Source organism: Salmo trutta, chromosome 25 (assembly GCF_901001165.1).
Source record: "Salmo trutta chromosome 25, fSalTru1.1, whole genome shotgun sequence".
NCBI lineage: Eukaryota > Metazoa > Chordata > Actinopteri > Salmoniformes > Salmonidae > Salmo > Salmo trutta.
This window is the reverse complement of record NC_042981.1, coordinates 9911190-9932214: the sequence shown is the minus strand read 5'-3', so window position 1 is coordinate 9932214 and position 21025 is coordinate 9911190. Positions and strand designations below refer to the sequence as shown.

Sequence of the window (21025 nt, the reverse complement as noted above, 5' to 3'; positions counted from 1 at the left end):
ACTATTCTAAAGTTTAAGTTGTCTGCTGTGTTTTGAACCTCTAGCTGAGATGTGGCTGTCTGTTGTGTGCCAACCATTGGTAAAAGCAGAGTATTGACAACAGTGTTTTCCCCCCACACTGAGACTGTGTATCTGTCTGCTGTGTTGGAGAAAGTGTCCTAAACCGTGGGCTGTTGTGTAATCCCTCACTGGGCCCCTTGCTATTTCTGTGCCTGGGTCCCGCGTCACGCTTGGGTATTTTCTCTGGTGACTAGCTCACATCAATAGATCTCCTAATGCACGCTCAGTCAGGCAGCATCGGCGGCTGCAACGTCTGATTGATAAGATTTTACCCTCGCTAAATCTGATCATAATTGCTTATGTTATTACTATAGCCCAGGGATGTGGAGAATGGACAGCTGTAATTTGCAATATGAGGAATGTGACATGTGACTGGCAATGTGGGACAAGAAGAGAGTATACTAATGTCAGGTTTGTCTGAGGATTATATTCGACATCTGCATGTCCGTCCGTCTGCTACTTGTGGAGAGACTATTTGAAAAACAGTAGGATAGAAAACAGTCTCTCATCTTACATCGGTGTTAATTCTGCATGTTGTGTTCTGTGCATGCTGTCATGCCATGGGCTTTCTGCCTCAGTGTCCCTGACTCTATGTGTTTTCCTTATAAAATGTATGGATGAGGGGCTAGTGTTAGACTACTCTGTATAGCTGAACGTGATGCAGTGGCATTGTAATGGCGTTTTCCATAACCTATGTACAGTATGCTTCCCATTGTATCCATGCATCATGCCTCAGAAGTGTTGCTGTACTACGTCTTATGAGCATGTAAATGTATAAGCATACGGTATCTTGAATATAAAGAAACCTTCTAATAGTCACCCCCCTCCTCTCATCCACTCAAGCACAAGTGCATGCTCAATCACACACATGCAAGCAGCACATTCACACGCCAATAGCAACCCACAATCATTCAAAAACACACTGACTTACCACCCAACTGCCAACCCACAATCATTTCAAAACACACTGACTTACCACACAACTGCCAACCCACAATCATTCAAAAACACACTGACTTACCACACAACTGCCAACCCACAATAATTTCAAAACACACTGACTTACCACCCAACTGCCAACCCACAATCATTTCAAAACACACTGACTTACCACCCAACTGCCAACCCACAATCATTTCAAAACACACTGACTTACCACCCAACTGCCAACCCACAATCATTTCAAAACACACTGACTTACCACCCAACTGCCAACCCACAATCATTTCAAAACACACTGACTTACCACACAACTGCCAACCCACAATCATTTCAAAACACACTGACTTACCACACAACTGCCAACCCACAATCATTTCAAAACACACTGACTTACCACCCAACTGCCAACCCACAATCATTTCAAAACACACTGACCTACCACCCAACTGCCTCCTATAGTAGTACTCACTTGCCATATTCCTGTGAACTGTTTTGATATACCATGAATTATTTATACTAGTGTAATGCGTGACACGACCATTGGCTTTACCTACACAAGAAATTGATAGTTTCCTAAAAGAGAGGTCTGTTGGGAAGTGTAGTCTATCTCTGCTGAAGGAACTAGTAAATATGACTTAGCAGAGGTTGGGAAGTGTAGTCTATCTCTGCTGAGGGAACTAGTAAATATGACTTAGCAGAGGTTGGGAAGTGTAGTCTATATCTGCTGAGGGAACTTGTAAATATGACTTAGCAGAGGTTGGGAAGTGTAGTCTATCTCTGCTGAAAGAACTAGTAAATATGACTTAGTAGAGGTTGGGAAGTGTAGTCTATCTCTGCTGAAAGAACTAGTAAATATGACTTAGCAGAGGTTGGGAAGTGTAGTCTATCTCTGCTGAAAGAACTAGTAAATATGACTTAGCAGAGGTTGGGAAGTGTAGTCTATCTCTGCTGAAGGAACTTGTAAATATGACTTAGCAGAGGTTGGGAAGTGTAGTCTATATCTGCTCAGGGAACTTGTAAATATGACTTAGCAGAGGTTGGGAAGTGTAGTCTATCTCTGCTGAAAGAACTAGTAAATATGACTTAGCAGAGGTTGGGAAGTGTAGTCTATCTCTGCTGAAGGAACTTGTAAATATGACTTAGCAGAGGTTGGGAAGTGTAGTCTATATCTGCTCAGGGAACTTGTAAATATGACTTAGCAGAGGTTGGGAAGTGTAGCCTATATCTGCTCAGGGAACTTGTAAATATGACTTAGCAGAGGTTGGGAAGTGTAGCCTACATACAGTACAGGCTGTGTCCTTCCCTCTCTATATCTGTAGTGTAGTTCAGAAGAGAGGTATGCATTGTTTCAGTGAGGTAGGCTTATCTCCCTGACACCCTGCACTCGTAGTGCCCTCCTCTTATTGCTTTAGGATGGAAACATACCCAGCTATGAGGTCAGAATGACCTTGAGGAGAGAGAGAGATCCCCTGTCCCCTCCCGCTCAAGGCTTACAATGTTGTCACCTCTGCCCTTGTAGAATGTATCAAGAAGTCACCTTTTACAGTATACAGTATATACTGTATTCACCTCTTTGGTCTGTCTGTCTAGGAGAGGAATACAAACCCTACCAGATAGTTGTAGTGTTTAGCCCTGTGTCAAGTGGGAGGACAAAGTACTTCCCATTTAAATATTAGTTGGACATTCTTGCAGTAGAAGCATAGCCTCTATGATTTAATGTATTTTATCTCTGCATCTCAAGAGTCACCTTGGATTTGTATCATCTCTCCGGTCTGTTTGACAAATGTGTATGATGTGTGTGTGTGTGTGTGTGTGTGTGTGTGTGTGTGTGTGTGTGTGTGTGTGTGTGTGTGTGTGTGTGTGTGTGTGTGTGTGTGTGTGTGTGTGTGTGTGTGTGTGTGTGTGTTTGTAACAAAGAGAGAAGGAACAGTAGGATGTAACACTCTAACAAAGAGAGAAATCCTTGGTTGCAACAAATAGAGAAAGAGAGAGCAGTAGGGTGGAACAGAAAGAGAGAGCAGTAGGGTGGAACAGAAAGAGAGAGCAGTAGGGTGAAACAGAAAGAGAGAGCAGTAGGGTGGAATAGAAAGAGAGAGCAGTAGGGTGGAACAGAAAGAGAGAGCAGTAGGATGGAACAGAAAGAGAGAGCAGTAGGGTGGAACAGAAAGAGAGAGCAGTAGGGTGGAACAGAAAGAGAGAGCAGTAGAATGGAACAGAAAGAGAGAGCAGTAGGGTGAAACAGAAAGAGAGAGCAGTAGGATGTAACAGAAAGAGAGAGCAGTAGGGTGAAACAGAAAGAGAGAGAAGTAGGGTGGAACAGAAAGAGAGAGCAGTAGATTGGAATAGAAAGAGAGAGCAGTAGGGTGGAACAGAAAGAGAGAGCAGTAGGATGGAACAGAAAGAAAGAGCAGTAGGGTGGAACAGAAAGAGAGAGCAGTAGGGTGGAACAGAAAGAGAGAGCAGTAGAATGGAACAGAAAGAGAGAGCAGTAGGGTGAAACAGAAAGAGAGAGCAGTAGGATGGAACAAAAAGAGAGAGCAGTAGGGTGGAACAGAAAGAGAGAGCAGTAGAATGGAACAGAAAGAGAGAGCAGTAGGGTGAAACAGAAAGAGAGAGCAGTAGGGTGGAACAGAAAGAGAGAGCAGTAGGATGGAACAGAAAGAGAGAGCAGTAGGGTGGAACAGAAAGAGAGAGCAGTAGGATGGAACAGAAAGAGAGAGCAGTAGGGTGGAACAGAAAGAGAGAGCAGTCGGGTGGAACAGAAAGAGAGAGCAGTAGGGTGGAACAGAAAGAGAGAGCAGTAGGGTGGAACAGAAAGAGAGAGCAGTAGGGTGGAACAGAAAGAGAGAGCAGTAGGGTGGAACAGAAAGAGAGAGCAGTAGGGTGGAACAGAAAGAGAGAGCAGTAGGGTGGAACAGAAAGAGAGAGCAGTAGGGTGGAACAGAAAGAGAGAGCAGTAGGGTGGAACAGAAAGAGAGAGCAGTAGGGTGGAACAGAAAGAGAGAGCAGTAGGGTGGAACAGAAAGAGAGAGCAGTAGGGTGGAACAGAAAGAGAGAGCAGTAGGGTGGAACAGAAAGAGAGAGCAGTAGGGTGGAACAGAAAGAGAGAGCAGTAGGATGGAACAGGAAGAGAGAATAGTAGGGTGGAATAGAAAGAGAGAGCAGTAGGGTGGAACAGAAAGAAAGAGCAGTAGGATGGAACAGAAAGAGAGAGCAGTAGGGTGGAACAGAAAGAGAGAGCAGTAGGATGGAACAGAAAGAGAGAGCAGTAGGGTGGAACAGAAAGAGAGAGCAGTAGTGTGGAACAGAAAGAGAGAGCAGTAGGGTGGAACAGAAAGAGAGAGCAGTAGGGTGGAACAGAAAGAGAGAGCAGTAGGATGGAACAGAAAGAGAGAGCAGTAGGGTGGAACAGAAAGAGAGAGCAGTAGGGTGGAACAGAAAGAGAGAGCAGTAGGGTGGAACAGAAAGAGAGAGCAGTAGGGTGGAACAGAAAGAGAGAGCAGTAGGGTGGAACAGAAAGAAAGAGCAGTAGGATGGAACAGAAAGAGAGAGCAGTAGGGTGGAACAGAAAGAGAGAGCAGTAGGATGGAACAGAAAGAGAGAGCAGTAGGGTGGAACAGAAAGAGAGAGCAGTAGTGTGGAACAGAAAGAGAGAGCAGTAGGGTGGAACAGAAAGAGAGAGCAGTAGGATGGAACAGAAAGAGAGAGCAGTAGGATGGAACAGAAAGAGAGAGCAGTAGGATGGAACAGAAAGAGAGAGCAGTAGGTTGGAACAGAAAGCGAGAGCAGTAGGGTGGAACAGAAAGAGAGAGCAGTAGGGTGGAACAGAAAGAGAGAGCAGTAGGGTGGAACAGAAAGAGAGAGCAGTAAGGTGGAACAGAAAGAGAGAGCAGTAGGGTGGAACAGAAAGAGAGAGCAGTAGGGTGGAACAGAAAGAGAGAGCAGTAGGATGGAACAGAAAGAGAGAGCAGTAGGGTGAAACAGAAAGAGAGAGCAGTAGGGTGGAACAGAAAGAGAGAGCAGTAGGGTGGAACAGAAAGAGAGAGCAGTAGGATGGAACAGAAAGAGAGAGCAGTCGGGTGGAACAGAAAGAGAGAGCAGTAGGGTGGAACAGAAAGAGAGAGCAGTCGGGTGGAACAGAAAGAGAGAGCAGTAGGGTGGAACAGAAAGAGAGAGCAGTCGGGTGGAACAGAAAGAGAGAGCAGTAGGGTGGAACAGAAAGAGAGAGCAGTAGGATGGAACAGAAAGAGAGAGCAGTAGGGTGGAACAGAAAGAGAGAGCAGTAGGGTGGAACAGAAAGAGAGAGCAGTAGGGTGGAACAGAAAGAGAGAGCAGTAGGGTGGAACAGAAAGAGAGAGCAGTAGGGTGGAACAGAAAGAGAGAGCAGTAGGGTGGAACAGAAAGAGAGAGCAGTAGGGTGGAACAGAAAGAGAGAACGTATCTCATAGGCTGTCCTAATTAAGAGTAGCTCAGAGGGTTTGAACCAGATAATCTTACATAACCTCGTTAAAGAGCACACAGCCTTTGATACTGAGAAGATGAGAATGATGTTCCCTCTGAGACCCAGCATACCATGAAGCCCCACGATGTAGAGCTGAGGTATAGGACAGGATTACATACCCTGGTCCACGGTATAGGACAAGATTACATACCCTGGTCCACGATGTAGAGCTGAGGTATAGAACAAGATTACATACCCTGGTCCACGATGTAGAACAAGATCAGATACCCTGCCCCAAGGTGTAGAGCTGAGGTTTAGGACAAGATTACATACCCTGGTCCATGGTATAGAACAAGATTACATACCCTGCCCCAAGGTGTAGAGCTGAGGTATAGAACAAAATTACATACCCTGCCCCAAGGTGTAGAGCTGAGGTTTAGGACAAGATTACATACCCTGGTCCATGGTATAGAACAAGATTACATACCCTGCCCCAAGGTGTAGAGCTGAGGTATAGAACAAGATTACATACCCTGATCCACGATGTAGAACAAGATCACATACCCTGGTCCATGGTACAGAACAAGATAACATACCCTGGTCCACAGTGTAGAACAAGATTACACACCCTGCCCCGAGGTGTAGAGCTGAGGTTTAGGACAAGATTACATACCCTGCTATGGAGCTATAGGGTACATCCCAAATGGCACCCTATTCCCTTTATAGTGCACTACTTTTGACCAGAGCCCTATAGGTAGTGCACTATATAGGGGATAAGGTGCCATTTGGGGTGCAGACATAGTGTAATGGAGCAGAGACACAGGTAATCCCATGATATGGAGCTGAGGTATAGGATGAGATAATAAACAATACATATATCCAGTGTGTTTGATGAGTTTAGCATCCAGGTAAACATACACAATGTCATTGTAGTGCACTGGCCAGGGGTTAGATGAGGTACAGGTATTTGGGAGAATCTAGTAAAGAGCATGGTTATTCTTTTATTTCCTGCCATGATCACTGGTCATTATGCACCAAGTTTAGTTGAAGGAGGAACTATTTTGGAAAAGGATTTTGCCTGTGAGGTTATAAGGTTCCGAAAAAAATTATTAACAAAGTGTTTATATGATCTGTTTTATGTTTCTTGTTGGGAGAAACAGGAAGTGGGTTGCATGTAAAGTACAGAATTTTTGTAAGTAAGTAGTTGTGCTATTTTTGCATCTATTGATTAGTCGTGTATTATGTATTTGGTAGGGACAATGCATGTGTGTCCTTAATGTAATACTGTGAAGTATGTAATGTAATGTAAGTATGTAATGTAATATTGTGAAGTATGTAATTTCACAAAAAATAATTATTCTGTTTCTGTTTTCTTTCAGATGACCCTTTGCTGCAACCAGTTTACGTCTGCTAATATTACTACTACAGTAACATAACGTCTGTTGGAAATCAACCCTGAAGAGGAAGGTGACATTGGAATCATCATGGAGTCACTAGAAACTACTGCAGAGGTGAAACGCTCTAAAGAGGCTCTGGATAAGACAGTTCCCCAGAGAAAGTCAGCAGCACCAGAACCTACGACTGCCCAAACTAAAATACCCCCTTCGGCTGATTCGGAAGGGGAGGGGTGGCATCTATGCCCAGAACCTGAGGAGGACCAGAGTAGAACCACATGTTGTTCAACAGATATGTCTGACTCAGGGAAACTAAGACAATTAGAAGGGAAATCACTACGCCAATTACAGGATCAACCCTGCAGTCATCCTCATTACAACGTATTAACCTCATATCCACCACAGGAGAGACAGACACTTCCCTTTGCTAGACAGAAAACAGCAGATCACTTGCTTTCTGCACTGCCACTTGTCAGCTGTGAAGGGCCCTCTCCTCAGAGGAGCTCCGCCAGTTTACCCGTGTCTCTCCAACACTGTTCCCAGTCAGGAATAGAGGAACTATCCAAGGAGGTGTGTAGTAAGATGGAGCAGAAGCAGCAGCAGAGACCTGGAAAGTATGTTTGTGATTATTGTGGGAGGGCATGTGCCAAACCCAGCGTACTTAAGAAGCATATTCGCTCACATACTGGGGAGAGACCCTACCCATGCGTGCCCTGTGGTTTCTCCTTCAAAACCAACAGCAATTTATACAAACACAGAAAATCTCATGCTCACTCGGTCAAAGCTGGTACAGTGCCATTTTCAGAACTGGGTTCTTACAATGCCAACATGGAGGACCGGGGATCTTTAGAAGGAGAAGTAGAGTTCTACTCTGATGCTGAGCAGAGCTCGGACACGGACGAAGACGATTCATCGCTCTTGGACACTGTTTCAGTGGAGGAACCAGATAGCACCACTGCTGTTAAAGTACTGAATCTCATTGCCCAGAAACAGGGAGTTACATTAGCATCAACATTATCTGAGGATGGTTCACCCAGGCTCTTGGAGATCAATGCTGCTCAAGCTCCAGCTGTTTCTCAGGTCAGCCGTGCAATCCAATCTAGCGCCATCAAGCAGAGGCTGGCACTACGGCTCTCAGAGAAAAGGAGCAGTGACACTGACACATCTCTCTCCCTGCCTAGCCAGGGAAGCAAAGGCAGCACAGACTCAGGCTACTTCTCACGCTCTGAGAGTGCTGAACACCAAACAGGTGGTCCTCCCAACACAAACACCAAGTCCTATCAAGAGATAATGTTTGGAAAGTGTTACAAGCCGAACCCGAAACAACAGGCCATAACTGTTGTGACTTGCAGGACAGACTTAATGAGTAATTGTAAGACTTCGGAGCGAGGTGTTTCCCGCGTATTCACACAAGAAAAGGAATCAATGGTTGAATCGATCAGAATAAACACACATTCATTTACAAGGGAGGACATTAAGGAGGCTCAACTAGAGCTCTCTGATTCTGGACAGCTGGTCCGGAGCAACTCGATGCCCACGTCCTCGGTGGCATGTCAGGACATGTCACAAGGCCTGCGAGGCAGCCACTCCTTTGATGAAAGGGCGTCCCCTGGAGGCATTAGGAGACTTACGAGACAGGCTGCCTTTGAACACTCTGCACACGATGGACCTCCTGACCACTACGGAAACATCTCTGATATTTCCAACCTTGGAGTGGAGATGGAAAGTTTCACCATCCAACAAAAGCAAGCGATGGAATATGCGACGAGGAAACGGCGGAAAGAAAACTGTGTTGCGGAGGAGGAGGATGTAGGAGGCCAGTATCACACAGACTATGACCACTCTGAAGAGATGAGGGACTATGATTCAAAGCAAACCTCTCAAGGTGCTCTAACCACTACATCCTCAGTGAAAGGACATGCCCAAAGCGTGCACACACAGGATAGAACACAATGTGATAAACTGGAAAGGGAAATGTGGGAAAAGAGAGAGAGAGAAGAGAGAAGATCTGTAGGTAACGTCATCTCTGTGATTCAACACACTAACTCCCTTACCAGGTCTCTCTCTGAACAGTCAGATTCTTACAACTACCAGAGACAGGATAAGGCTTCCTCAATGGATGTGGTGGAGCAAACCGAAACTAGAGAGATGCATAAAAGGACTGAGATCTTTGTACATCAGTTGAGTGACAGTAGATTATTAGATAAGTCGTATCAAATGACACCTAAGCTAGTCCGTCAGTCCAACATACCGGTTCCAGAGATCAGGGTGACTGTAGAACCAGACAGTCCAGAGAAAAAGAAAGCAGCTGAGGTGAAACAGGTGAAGGTGAAGGAGCCTGATAGACATATAGAGGAGTTCCAATGGCCTCAGAGGAGTGAAACTCTGTCTCAGTTCCCCCCAGAGAAACTCCCTCCAAAGAAGAAGAGACTGCGCTTAGCTGACTTGGAGCACTCCTCTGGCGAGTCTAGCTTTGAGTCGGCTTGTACGAGCCTCTCCCGGAGCCCCAGTCAAGACAGCAATTTATCCTACTGCTCCAGCTTCTCGTTTGACCGAGAGGAGAAAGAGAGAGAGGTTATCCCGAAGCCAGCTTCCCCGGCGGCTAGACAGGATGAGTTTGGCAAAGCGTTGGAGTTCTTAGCGGTGCCAGGAAGCGGCCACTCCCTCTCTGTCCTGAACCAACGTCAACAACATGAAATGAGACGTACCTCTTCAGAACAGGCACCGTGCCACTCCCAGTGCAGAGAGCTCCCAGAGGTCCGCAGCGTATCGTTTGACTACGGCAGTCTCTCTCCAACGGCCAAAGTTAGACATGCGGAACTCAGCGCCAGCTACTCAGAGCCCAGACGGGGTAACTTGGTAAGACAGGAGTCCTTGAATGTTAACCTTGAATTTGCACATCCAGTCCTTCCGCTAAATATTCTTCCTCAGTACCTCAGCAGTGCCCTGTCGTTCTCAGCCACCGCTCTGCACTCTCAGTCTCTGCCAATGTTCGCCCCTCAGCCATCACACTCTGGTCTCCTAGTTCCTGTTAGAATCCAGACGCACGTGCCATCCTATGGTAGCATCACATACACCACTGTGTCCCAAATTGTAGATGATCCATTCAAAAGCGTTAACTCCACCAGAACCTCTTTTCTCACTTCTCACTTCGCAAATTTAGCCACAAATTTGGATACATCTAATCTATTATTAGGACACCCTCGAGGACTGTTGACCAGCCCAGTCCAGGTTCAAGTTCTAGATCTGCCCCCAGCTAAGCTGAAGACAGGCATCCCTCTCTCCCTGACCTCCAGGACGATCTCCACCACCAACTGTGGGTCCAGTGGTGGGTCCAACAAGCGCATGTTGTCTCCGGCCAGTAGCTTGGACCTGTTCATGGAAGTCAAACAGCAGAAACGCGTCAAAGAGGAGAAAATGTACGGTGAGATAGTGGAGGAGTTGGGTGCTGTGGAGTTAGGGAACTATAATGTGACTGAAGAGAACAAGCAGAGTTTAAAGTCAGAGTTTCAAAGTGACACCAACCAGGGAGCATCACTGTCAGGCTTTCCTTCAAAATCCTCTTTGTCTCCGTCATCCTCGCTTCATTCTCATAACGAGCCAGCAAGTGGAAGCTTCATCTCACCTCAGCAACAAGGGTCAGAAAGTCCTGATTCCCCTATGGATAACTCCCCAACAGAAGCAAGCCTACATCCACATGCTCTGCTTTCTCTAAAGGATTTCAATGAGTCTGGCATGGACAGCAAGGCACAGATGGAGGTGCTGGTGCAGCTAGTCAAAGGTCAGGGCATCCTCATCTCTGACGGGGAAAACACCAAACGGATATCTCAATTTCCAAGTCTCCGCACAATGACAGCTGTGAGTTGGTGCTATCTGAACTACACCAAGCCAAACAGCACTCACAGCAGCTCTCCCCTGTCCTCTGTGTACGCTACGTGGTGCATCAGTTCCCATAACCCCAACCCTCCTAACCTCAACACCAGTGCCACCTTGGCTCTGCTTCGCTCCAAACAGACGACTAACACATGGGTATACACAATGGCTGCCATGTACCAACCTGGGACTGGGAAGCTGGTCTCCTCCTCACTCTTATGGAGACAGCAGCTCGGGCTGGTGAGAACATTGATCGTTCATTATTTCATTATTCATTATTCCATAAACGTCTATATTGAATGTTTCCAATCCTGGAATCAAGTTACATTATAAATATATCATCTAATTGTGAACCATATTAGACTTTTTCTTCTATACTTAAACTGCATGTTCACAGAATGTTTAATGTTTCACAGAATTGTTTTATTTATTCTTTATATTAATGTTTATTTATCCGTCTCATTTAGCTACAGAGCAAACCAGAGCTCAAAGAGCTGGAAGGGAGCTCCTATGGAAGGAAAGTGAAGGATGCCAGCTGCAGGGTAAAAGCAGGGAAGGAGGACTGGAAAGAGAGGGAGGTCTCCTCGAAACAAACAGCAGCGCCAACACCAACACCAACGCCAACACCAACACCAACACCAACCCGGATCAAAATATTTGAAGGAGGGTCCGTTATGATAATATCACATCAATCAATAAGCAATAAAATATTACTTTGAATGTTAGTTTGTAATGTGTACATGTTTTATAAAAGGTTTACGCCTGGTGGTACAAATAATTTTTGACTTTATTTAACCTGGTAGTCCCATTGAAGTCAGAAGACCTCTTTTAAAAGAGATCCCTGGAATTAGATTGAATAGCTGTTTTCACTTACCTTGCATTCTACAGCTACTTATAATATAAAACACGTCATTCCATGGAGGGCCAAGTGTCTGCAGGTTTTTGCTCCTCCTTTGTACTTGATTGATCAATTTAGGTCATTGTGTCCAATTATGACCTAGACAACCAGGTGATGGGAGTTCCTAACTAATCAAATTGAAAGGAAATTACAAAAACCAGCATACACTCGGCCCTCATTGGAATGAGTTTGACACCCCCCTGATATAGAACATCACATTAAGGATGGTTTTCCTCCCTCAGGTTCAAGTCCAATGAGGACTATGTGTACGTGAGAGGCCGAGGCCGGGGGAAGTATATCTGTGAGGAGTGTGGCATCCGCTGTAAGAAACCTAGCATGCTGAAGAAACACATACGCACCCATACTGACGTCAGACCCTACGTCTGCAGGGTCTGCAACTTCGCTTTCAAAACTAAAGGTGGGTTTCCCTTCTTCTTTCACTGAGATGAATGAGACAAGAGCTGAACAAGCGCTTTGTGACGACTGCTGAATTAAAAAGGGATTGATCAAATCAACTAGATTTGAAGGATGATTGAATTGATGACAACAGTAACATTTATTCCCCCTCCCCCAGAAAAAAGTACAATTGAATGATAATGATAATAAGATAATCAGCTAAATGAATCTTTGACATGTTTGTCCTACAGGAAACCTGACCAAGCATATGAAGTCAAAGGCTCACATGAAGAAGTGTCTTGAACTTGGGGTGTCAGTCACAGTGGATGATACAGAGACACTGGAATCTGGTAAGATATTGACCAATGACCAGGGAATTATTCATATATTTAAAACTGATTGTGCAACCCATGGTAACTGTTACCACAGAAATAATGACAGAAACATGTGATGTATGCTTTGTCTTTATTCGTGTTCTTTCAAACAATGCAGATGACATCCAGCAAGACTTGAAGACCGGGGTCTTGAGCGCAGCCAAACACCAGTTCTCAGATGCAGACGACTCCGATGGCATGGATGAAGAGATCGACGATATCGACGAAGATGACGATGACGATGATGACTACGACTGTGACTCTACTCCCAAGATCCTTTCCCGGAGCACCAGCCCTCAACCCTGTGGCGTAGCCTCTCTGTCGGTCACAGCTACCGCCGTCATCCAGGGTGCGTCGTCAGACGTCCATGGCTGTCCCCTTAGTACCTTCCATCCCCTCCCCAGCTGCCTCTCAACCTACACCCTGCCTAGCGTCGATATCCACCCCCACCCCCATCCCACTTCCACCCTGCCGGGCATCGATGTCCACCCCCATCCCGGTCCCCCTTCCACGGTCAGGAGGACAGGGCCAGACCGGAGAACTGTCTTGGCCTCCAGCCTGGACAAGGAAGACTGTAGCCTGGCCATGCTGTCTCCTGACCAGGGCTGTCTGTTCTTCGACCCCTACCCCACCTGTCTGCTGTCCCCCGGCTGGGAGTCCCCTCTGAGGGAACCGCCTAACTCCCGCCTCGGCTACCCCTCACCCCGGAGAGACCTCTCCTCCCGGGGACGCTCCTCACCTCGATGGGACACCTCCCCGCTGAGGCCCAGCTCCCCCAACCTCACCCCCATCCAGCACCTCTTCCCGGCCTGTATGGAGAGGCCCCTGTCCCCAGGTGGAGTGGACCTGGCTGGGAGGAGACAGAGGGTGGTGCTCAGGGCTGTGTCTCCACGTAGAGGGGGCTCACAACATAGAGACTCTGGGGATAAAACCAGGCAGCAAGCCAAGGCTGAAGTGGTTCAGCAGGGAGGAGCCATTGAAATGGATATGGTATGTAATATAGTTGTTTACAGTATGTTTTCATTGACTAGTATATGTTTAGATTGACTGGTATATGTTTAGATTGACTGGTATATGCTTAGATTGACTGGTATATGTTTAGATTGACTGGTATATGTTTAGATTGACTGGTATATGTTTTGATTGACTGGTATATGTTTAGATTGACTGGTATATGTTTAGATTGACTGGTATATGTTTAGATTGACTGGTATATGCTTGTCCATCAAAACTAGCTGCACTGACTTCATTTCAACTCAGTGTTCTTGATGTAAAACCTTTATTAATCACAATGGCTTTTTTTCACCAATGGTGTCCATGCATTTTTTTCTTGATTGTCATTTCAAACTTGTTTTTTATAAAGAAACTGTAGAAAAGTGTCTTCTGATAGTCACTATAACTTGTTGTGTTTAGGATCAGAGGAGAAGCGTGCCTCCCTGCCTGCCTGGGTCCACCTGCTCCAGTTGTCCCCGTCAGAACCTCTTCAGCCACCTCCCCCTACACTCTCAGCAGCAGGCTGGGACTCTCCTACCCATGGTGCCTATCGGAGGGATCCAGGTACTGCGCTCCCTGCCCTCCTGCAGCTCTGACCGGACCCATCTGTCAGCCCTATCCCCTCAAGAGACTGAGCTCCACCAGGACAGCACTAAGGAGGGATCTGTTCGTCTGGCAGCCCTCGGTGCAGAGGACTCAGGAGCCCAGCAGCAGGGGAGAGAGAGGGGGATGGAGAGGGAGAGGGAGATGGAGAGGGGGGTGGAGAGGGAGACCGGGATGGAGAGGGAGAGGCTATCCCCCCTCCAGACACCCTGGGACTCTGAGGAGGAGAACCCCCCTGTCTCTGTCCTCACGTTCAGGAACCCTAAGCAGGAAGAGGTTCTTCAGACCTGCACCAAGGCCATCGCCTCCCTCAGGATCACCTCTGAAGAGCATCTATAGACTGGGGCTGCATCCCAAATAGTACCCTATTCCCTATATAAAGCACTACTGTTGACCAGAGGGCTCTCGTCACAAGTAATGCACTATATAAGGAATAGCGTACCATTTGGGACGCTCCTTATTTGGGACGCTCCTTGGAGCTTTCTCCAGGAGCAGCTGAGCCCCCCCCCCATCCAACGTTCAGTCCTCAGCTAGCATGGTTCTAGATCAATTAGCGCTGTCTTGACAGCTGCTATGGTCACGCCAACTTCTCTGGTCACATATGAGTTGGTAAGACAGCACAAATAGATATGGAATCAGGCTACGTCCACAGTCCCTCTCAACCTCATTCCACCAGACAGGCAGACAGACAGACAGACAGACAGACAGACAGACAGACAGACAGACAGACAGACAGACAGACAGACAGACAGACAGACAGACAGACAGACAGACAGACAGACAGACAGACAGACAGACAGACAGGACTTCATCCAGACCCCATTGGTTGGGTGTTGGGGGATTCTTCTCTCAGTTTCAGTTACTTCAGGTTTCTTCATGTTAGTAATGCAAAGGTCATGTGTCTTAACATTCCCCTCCCCTCACCATACTATGATCTATATCTGAGAGGAAAACAAACCTTTAAATACATAAAAAACAGAGACTTTATACTCTCTATGAATTCTCTATGAATTTTTTTGAACTTTTAGGTCAGTGGAGTTCTTCGCAGCAAAGGATACGCAAGAGGACTGTTGAAGTAGTGGACACAGGTGCAATATATGGGATTTAAAGAGAATGCTTCTACGTTAATTATGCTTGCATACACTTGCACACAAACAGAATCATTTATATTTATTATACCCCATAACCCACTCTTAACACAATTTATTCATATAAATGTATATGTGTACTATTTTCAAAATAGGCTTGTTGTTTAAATTGTATTCATATCGAGTGATTAGTTAAGGATTTGATTCTTGGAGAGAAATTGGAAAGGAAATAATGGGGAAAGTATCTAAAAATATGAAAGTATTTGAAAACTGAATCTGACCAAATTTAGTGTAGACTTGCTTCTTGTCCAGTTTGGTGCTTTTGATTGAAAAGCAAAGATCTGTGCCTTTTCTTTGCTTTCTACGTATGTTTTAAGTAATCATATTAAGCAAGGAAAAAGTGAATATCATGTTTAAGGAAACTTTGAATCAGAATTATCTGACGTGACAGTGTTATTATCAACAACAAAAATTGCACAAAAAAAATTGCTTTTACTTTGTGGAATTAAATTGCTGGTTTTTATAGCTACATTTTATGTAAAATATATCTATTTGAAATATTTGTTATGTTGCAGATTCTCAATGTTGTGGTTTTAGCTTTTTGAACAAACGCATGAGTTTTTGCTATTGCACAAATAGAGAAGTGCATACTGTAAGATGTCTTTGTATATTAGAAAAGTATGCTTTTATTGATGATGGTAAATATTTGTCTACTATTTATATGCTGTATATGATCTCCACTTATGCAACAGTGTGTCCCACTGACCCATGCTTATGAGATGCTTATAAGAGGCTTATGAGATGCTTATGAAGTCATGTCATTGAATTATAACTTATGGCTTTAATCAATCGTTGTTTGTTATTCTGGCCTTTGAACCTTTATGAATTGAAATAAGCACTTTCATCCTATCTTTGATAACTGACTGAGATGGTTATTAAGGAGAAATTAAAACAATCATGTATTCTAGTGTCACTTCAAACATTCCACTACTTTGAAGTGATTATTATCTGTGTGCACGTACAGGGCACATAAGTTTAACTCCTCTTTCATTTCAAGTGTGAATGCATTTTACTTAAGATGTTTGGTATAGAAGATGGGTGGGTTGAGTAGTTTGTAACAACCTGTAACGACGTACCTTGAAATTCAAATTTCCTTTACGTCCAATTTTAAATTATTTTTTCAGTGTTGAATTCACATGACTTTTTATGTGAATTGTAGATACAGAGATAAATGACTAAGATTATCTTTTCAGAGGTAAAAAAATATTGGCTGCATTTCCAATATGGAAGTCAACAGGAATGTTAGCAAATTGACATTTTGACATTTACAGGTTCACCGTTGAGGCATGGAGTTAGTGGATTGATTTGAAACACACAACTCAACATGTTTACATTACAAGCACGGTGTTATAATCAGCTTTACCTCTCACAAGAATGTCTGGGGCAGCTATCGCTGGACCCACTCAATGTACATGCTGTCTGGGGTCCTACTGTAAGGTATGTAGCATATAGCTACAGGGTTATGTTATGTGCGTATACAGGTGGGGAATGGAAATTCTTGCAACCAATAGATATTACTTTCTGTTGGATTTCATTTGACTGCAGATTATCAGTTTGTATCATCTCTCCCTCTCCTGCTACTGAACTACACTGAGTATACTAAACATTAGGAACACCTTCCTGATTTTTGAGTTGCACGCACCCCCCCCCATTTGTCCTCAGAACAGCCTCAATTCATCATGTTGACTCCAATGCTTCCCACAGTTGTGTCAAGTTGGCTGGATGTCCTTTGGGTGGTGGACCATTCTCGATACACACGGGAAACTGTTGAGTGTGAAAAACCCAGCAGCTTTGCAGTTCTTGACACAAACCAGTGCACCTGGCACTTACTACAATACCCCGTTCAAAGGCGCTTAAATATTTTGTCTTGCCCATTCACCCTCTGAATGGCACACATACACAATCCATGTCTCAACTGTCTCAAAGCTTAAAAATCCTTCTTTAACCTGTCTCCTCCCCTTCATCTACACTGATTGATGTGGACTTAACAAGTGACATCAATAAGGGATCATAGCTTTACCTGGATTCACCTGGTCAGTCTATGTCATGGAAAGAGCGTGTTCCTAATGTTTTGTATACTCAGTGTATAGTATTTTCTGTTGCAGAGTATCGTCTGTGTTTTATTCCACTATGTCATATCTATTGAACTGCCTTGTGCTTCTGGTGTTTATTAAAGCCTGTGTTAACTCACAGATCCTTTACCTATCAGATATTGAAGCAGGGGCTCTGTGGCTAATTACATTGACATTTTAGTCATTTAGCAGAGGCTCTTATTGGTGCAACTTACAGTTAGGGCATTCATCTTAAGGTACCTAGGTGAGACAACCACATATCACATGGCAGATAATTCCCTTGTTTAGTTATTCACATCATTACAGAACAGTTCTTGTTCTTCTATTTGTGTCTTAATGTTGGAGCTTGTTTAGTTATTCACATCATTACAGGACAGTTCTTCTTCTATTTCTGTCTTAATGTTGGAGCTTGTTTAGTTATTCACATCATTACAGGACAGTTCTTCTTCTATTTCTGTCTTAATGTTGGAGCTTGTTTGTTATTGTGTGCTATACTTTTGAGAAATTCATTTAAAATTGTTTTTAAATGAATATACTTCGTTCTCAATCATTTATGAACGTGTACTGCAGTTTATGTTGAACAGGTAATGCCGAGTATTAATAACATTATCAGCAATTTCTCCTTAAAGCTTTACCTTTGTGCTTGTTGATAATGAATGTCCATAACCATCGACATAATCTATAGCATAATCTACAGTTGATTAGGATTAGAGCAAGCCCAGTGAGGTTTCAGATTATATCATACTCCTCTGGGAGGGAGAACTATAGAATAGAGTGATAGAGAGATTCATGTTTCATATTCTACTGACATCCTGTGGTGAAGAATAGTAACTACAGACAGCGCTTACTCTGAGAAAGGGGCGGACTTGCACCTAAATACAATCATTTCTAATCCCGCCACTGTTACTAAGCACGCCCTGATGAATTATACAATGGATTTAGTGTGTATATTAGTCATAAAATGTCTCAGCTCTCTATGAATTCAGTTACTGGTTGCTACAGAGTGAGTAGTCGATGGTTACTGGTTGTTACAGAGTGAGTAGATGATGGTTACTGGTTGTTACAGAGTGAGTAGACGATGGTTACTGGTTATTGCAGAGTGAGTAGACGATGGTTACTGGTTGTTACAGAGTGAGTAGACGATGGTTACTGGTTGTTACAGAGTGAGTAGACGATGGTTACTGGTTGTTACAGAGTGAGTAGACGATGGTTACTGGTTGCTGCAGAGTGAGTAGACGATGGTTACTGGTTGTTACAGAGTGAGTAGACGATGGTTACTGCTTGTTACAGAGTGAGTAGACGATGGTTACTGGTTGTTACAGAGTGAGTAGACGATGGTTACTGGTAGTTACAGAGTGAGTAGACGATGGTTACTGGTTGTTACAGAGTGAGTAGACGATGGTTACTGGTTGTTACAGAGTGAATAGACGATGGTTACTGGTTGTTACAGAGTGAGTAGACGATGGGTACTGGTTGTTACAGAGTGAGTAGACGATGGTTACTGGTTGTTACAGAGTGAGTAGACGATGGTTACTGGTTGCTACAGAGTGAGTAGACGATGGTTACTGGTTGCTACAGAGTGAGTAGACGATGGTTACTGGTTGCTACAGAGTGAGTAGACGATGGTTACTGGTTGTTACAGAGTGAGTAGACGATGGTTACTGCTTGTTACAGAGTGAGTAGACGATGGTTACTGGTTGTTACAGAGTGAGTAGACGATGGTTACTGGTTGTTGGAGAGTGAGTAGACGATGGTTACTGGTTGCTGCAGAGTGAGTAGACGATGGTTACTGGTTGTTACAGAGTGAGTAGACGATGGTTACTGGTTGTTACAGACTGAGTAGACGATGGTTACTGGTTGCTACAGAGTGAATAGACGATGGTTACTGGTTGTTACAGAGTGAGTAGACGATGGTTACTGGTTGTTACAGAGTGAGTAGACGACGGTTACTGGTTGCTACAGTGTGAGTAGACGATGGTTACTGGTTGCTACAGAGTGAGTAGACGATGGTTACTGGTTGCTACAGAGTGAGTAGACGATGGTTACTGGTTGTTACAGAGTGAGTAGACGATGGTTAATGGTTGCTACAGAGTGAGTAGACGATGGTTACTGGTTGCTGCAGAGTGAGTAGACGATGGTTACTGGTTGTTACAGAGTGAGTAGACGATGGTTACTGGTTGTTACAGAGTGAATAGACGATGGTTACTGGTTGCTACAGAGTGAGTAGACAATGGTTACTGGTTGTTACAGAGTGAGTAGACGATGGGTACTGGTTGTTACAGAGTGAGTAGACGATGGTTACTGGTTGCTACAGAGTGAGTAGACAATGGTTACTGGTTGTTACAGAGTGAGTAGACGATGGTTACTGGTTGTTACAGAGTGAGTAGATGATGGTTACTGGTTGCTACAGAGTGAGTAGACGATGGTTACTGGTTGCTGCAGAGTGAGTAGACGATAGTTACTGGTTGTTACAGAGTGAGTAGACGATGGTTACTGGTTGCTACAGAGTGAGTAGACGATGGTTACTGGTTGTTACAGAGTGAGTAGACGATGGTTACTGGTTGTTACAGTGTGAGTAGACGATGGTTACTGGTTGCTACAGAGTGAGTAGACGATGGTTACTGGTTGTTACAGAGTGAGTAGACGATGGTTACTGGTTGCTACAGAGTGAGTAGACGATGGTTACTGGTTGCTGCAGAGTGAGTAGACGATGGTTACTGGTTGTTACAGAGTGAGTAGACGATGGTTACTGATTGCTGCAGAGTGAGTAGACAATGGTTACTGGTTGTTACAGAGTGAGTAGACGATGGTTACTGGTTGTTACAGAGTGAGTAGACGATGGTTACTGGTTGTTACAGAGTGAGTAGACGATGGTTACTGGTTGTTACAGAGTGAGTAGACGATGGTTACTGGTTGTTACAGAGTGAGTAGACGATGGTTACTGGTTGCTACAGAGTGAGTAGACAATGGTTACTGGTTGTTACAGAGTGAGTAGACGATGGTTACTGGTTGTTGCAGAGTGAGTAGACGATGGTTACTGGTTGTTACAGAGACGATGGTTACTGGTTGTTACAGAGTGAGTAGACGATGGTTACTGGTTGTTACAGAGTGAGTAGACGATGGTTACTGGTTGTTACAGAGTGAGTAGACGATGGTTACTGGTTGTTCCCCTGTCTCTCTCTCTATTGGTGTCAGTATGTTCCCCTGTCTCTCTCTCTATTGGTGTCAGTATGTTCCCCTGTCTCTCTCTCTCTATTGGTGTCAGTATGTTCCCCTGTCTCTCTCTCTCTCTATTGGTGTCAGTATGTTCCCCTGTCTCTCTCTCTCTACTGGTGTCAGTATGTTCCCCTGTCTCTCTCTCTCTATTGGTGTCAGTATGTTCCCCTGTCTCTCTCTCTATTGGTGTCAGTATGTTCCCCTGTCTCTCTCTCTCTATTGGTGTCAGTATGTTCCCCTGTCTCTCTCTCTCTATTGGTGTCAGTATGTTCCCTTGTCTCTCTCTCTCTCTATTGGTGTCAGTATGTTTCCCTGTCTCTCTCTCTCTATTGGTGTCAGTATGTTCCCCTGTCTCTCTCTCTCTCTATTGGTGTCAGTATGTTCCCCTGTCTCTCTCTCTCTACTGGTGTCAGTATGTTCCCCTGTCTCTCTCTCTCTATTGGTGTCAGTATGTTCCCCTGTCTCTCTCTCTATTGGTGTCAGTATGTTCCCCTGTCTCTCTCTCTCTATTGGTGTCAGTATGTTCCCCTGTCTCTCTCTCTCTATTGGTGTCAGTATGTTCCCTTGTCTCTCTCTCTCTCTATTGGTGTCAGTATGTTTCCCTGTCTCTCTCTC

The 21025-nt window shown here is 44.7% G+C and overlaps 1 protein-coding gene across 2 annotated transcripts; it reads left to right on the top strand.

Moving 5' to 3' along the window:
* Positions 1–286: 286 nt before the first annotated feature.
* On the top strand, positions 287–15911 carry hivep2b (HIVEP zinc finger 2b). Of its 2 annotated transcripts, none has more exons than XM_029712827.1 (7): positions 287–471; positions 6823–10950; positions 11184–11377; positions 11851–12026; positions 12256–12354; positions 12497–13368; positions 13792–15911. In XM_029712827.1, the coding sequence occupies exons 2-7, from the start codon at positions 6928–6930 to the stop codon at positions 14311–14313; spliced, it is 5886 nt and encodes a 1961-aa protein (XP_029568687.1). In that variant the 5' UTR covers positions 287–471; positions 6823–6927; the 3' UTR covers positions 14314–15911. The 2 variants fall into 2 exon arrangements, with proteins under 2 accessions (XP_029568687.1, XP_029568686.1); XM_029712826.1 differs by having other exon boundaries at positions 11178–11377.
* Positions 15912–21025: the final 5114 nt, after the last annotated feature.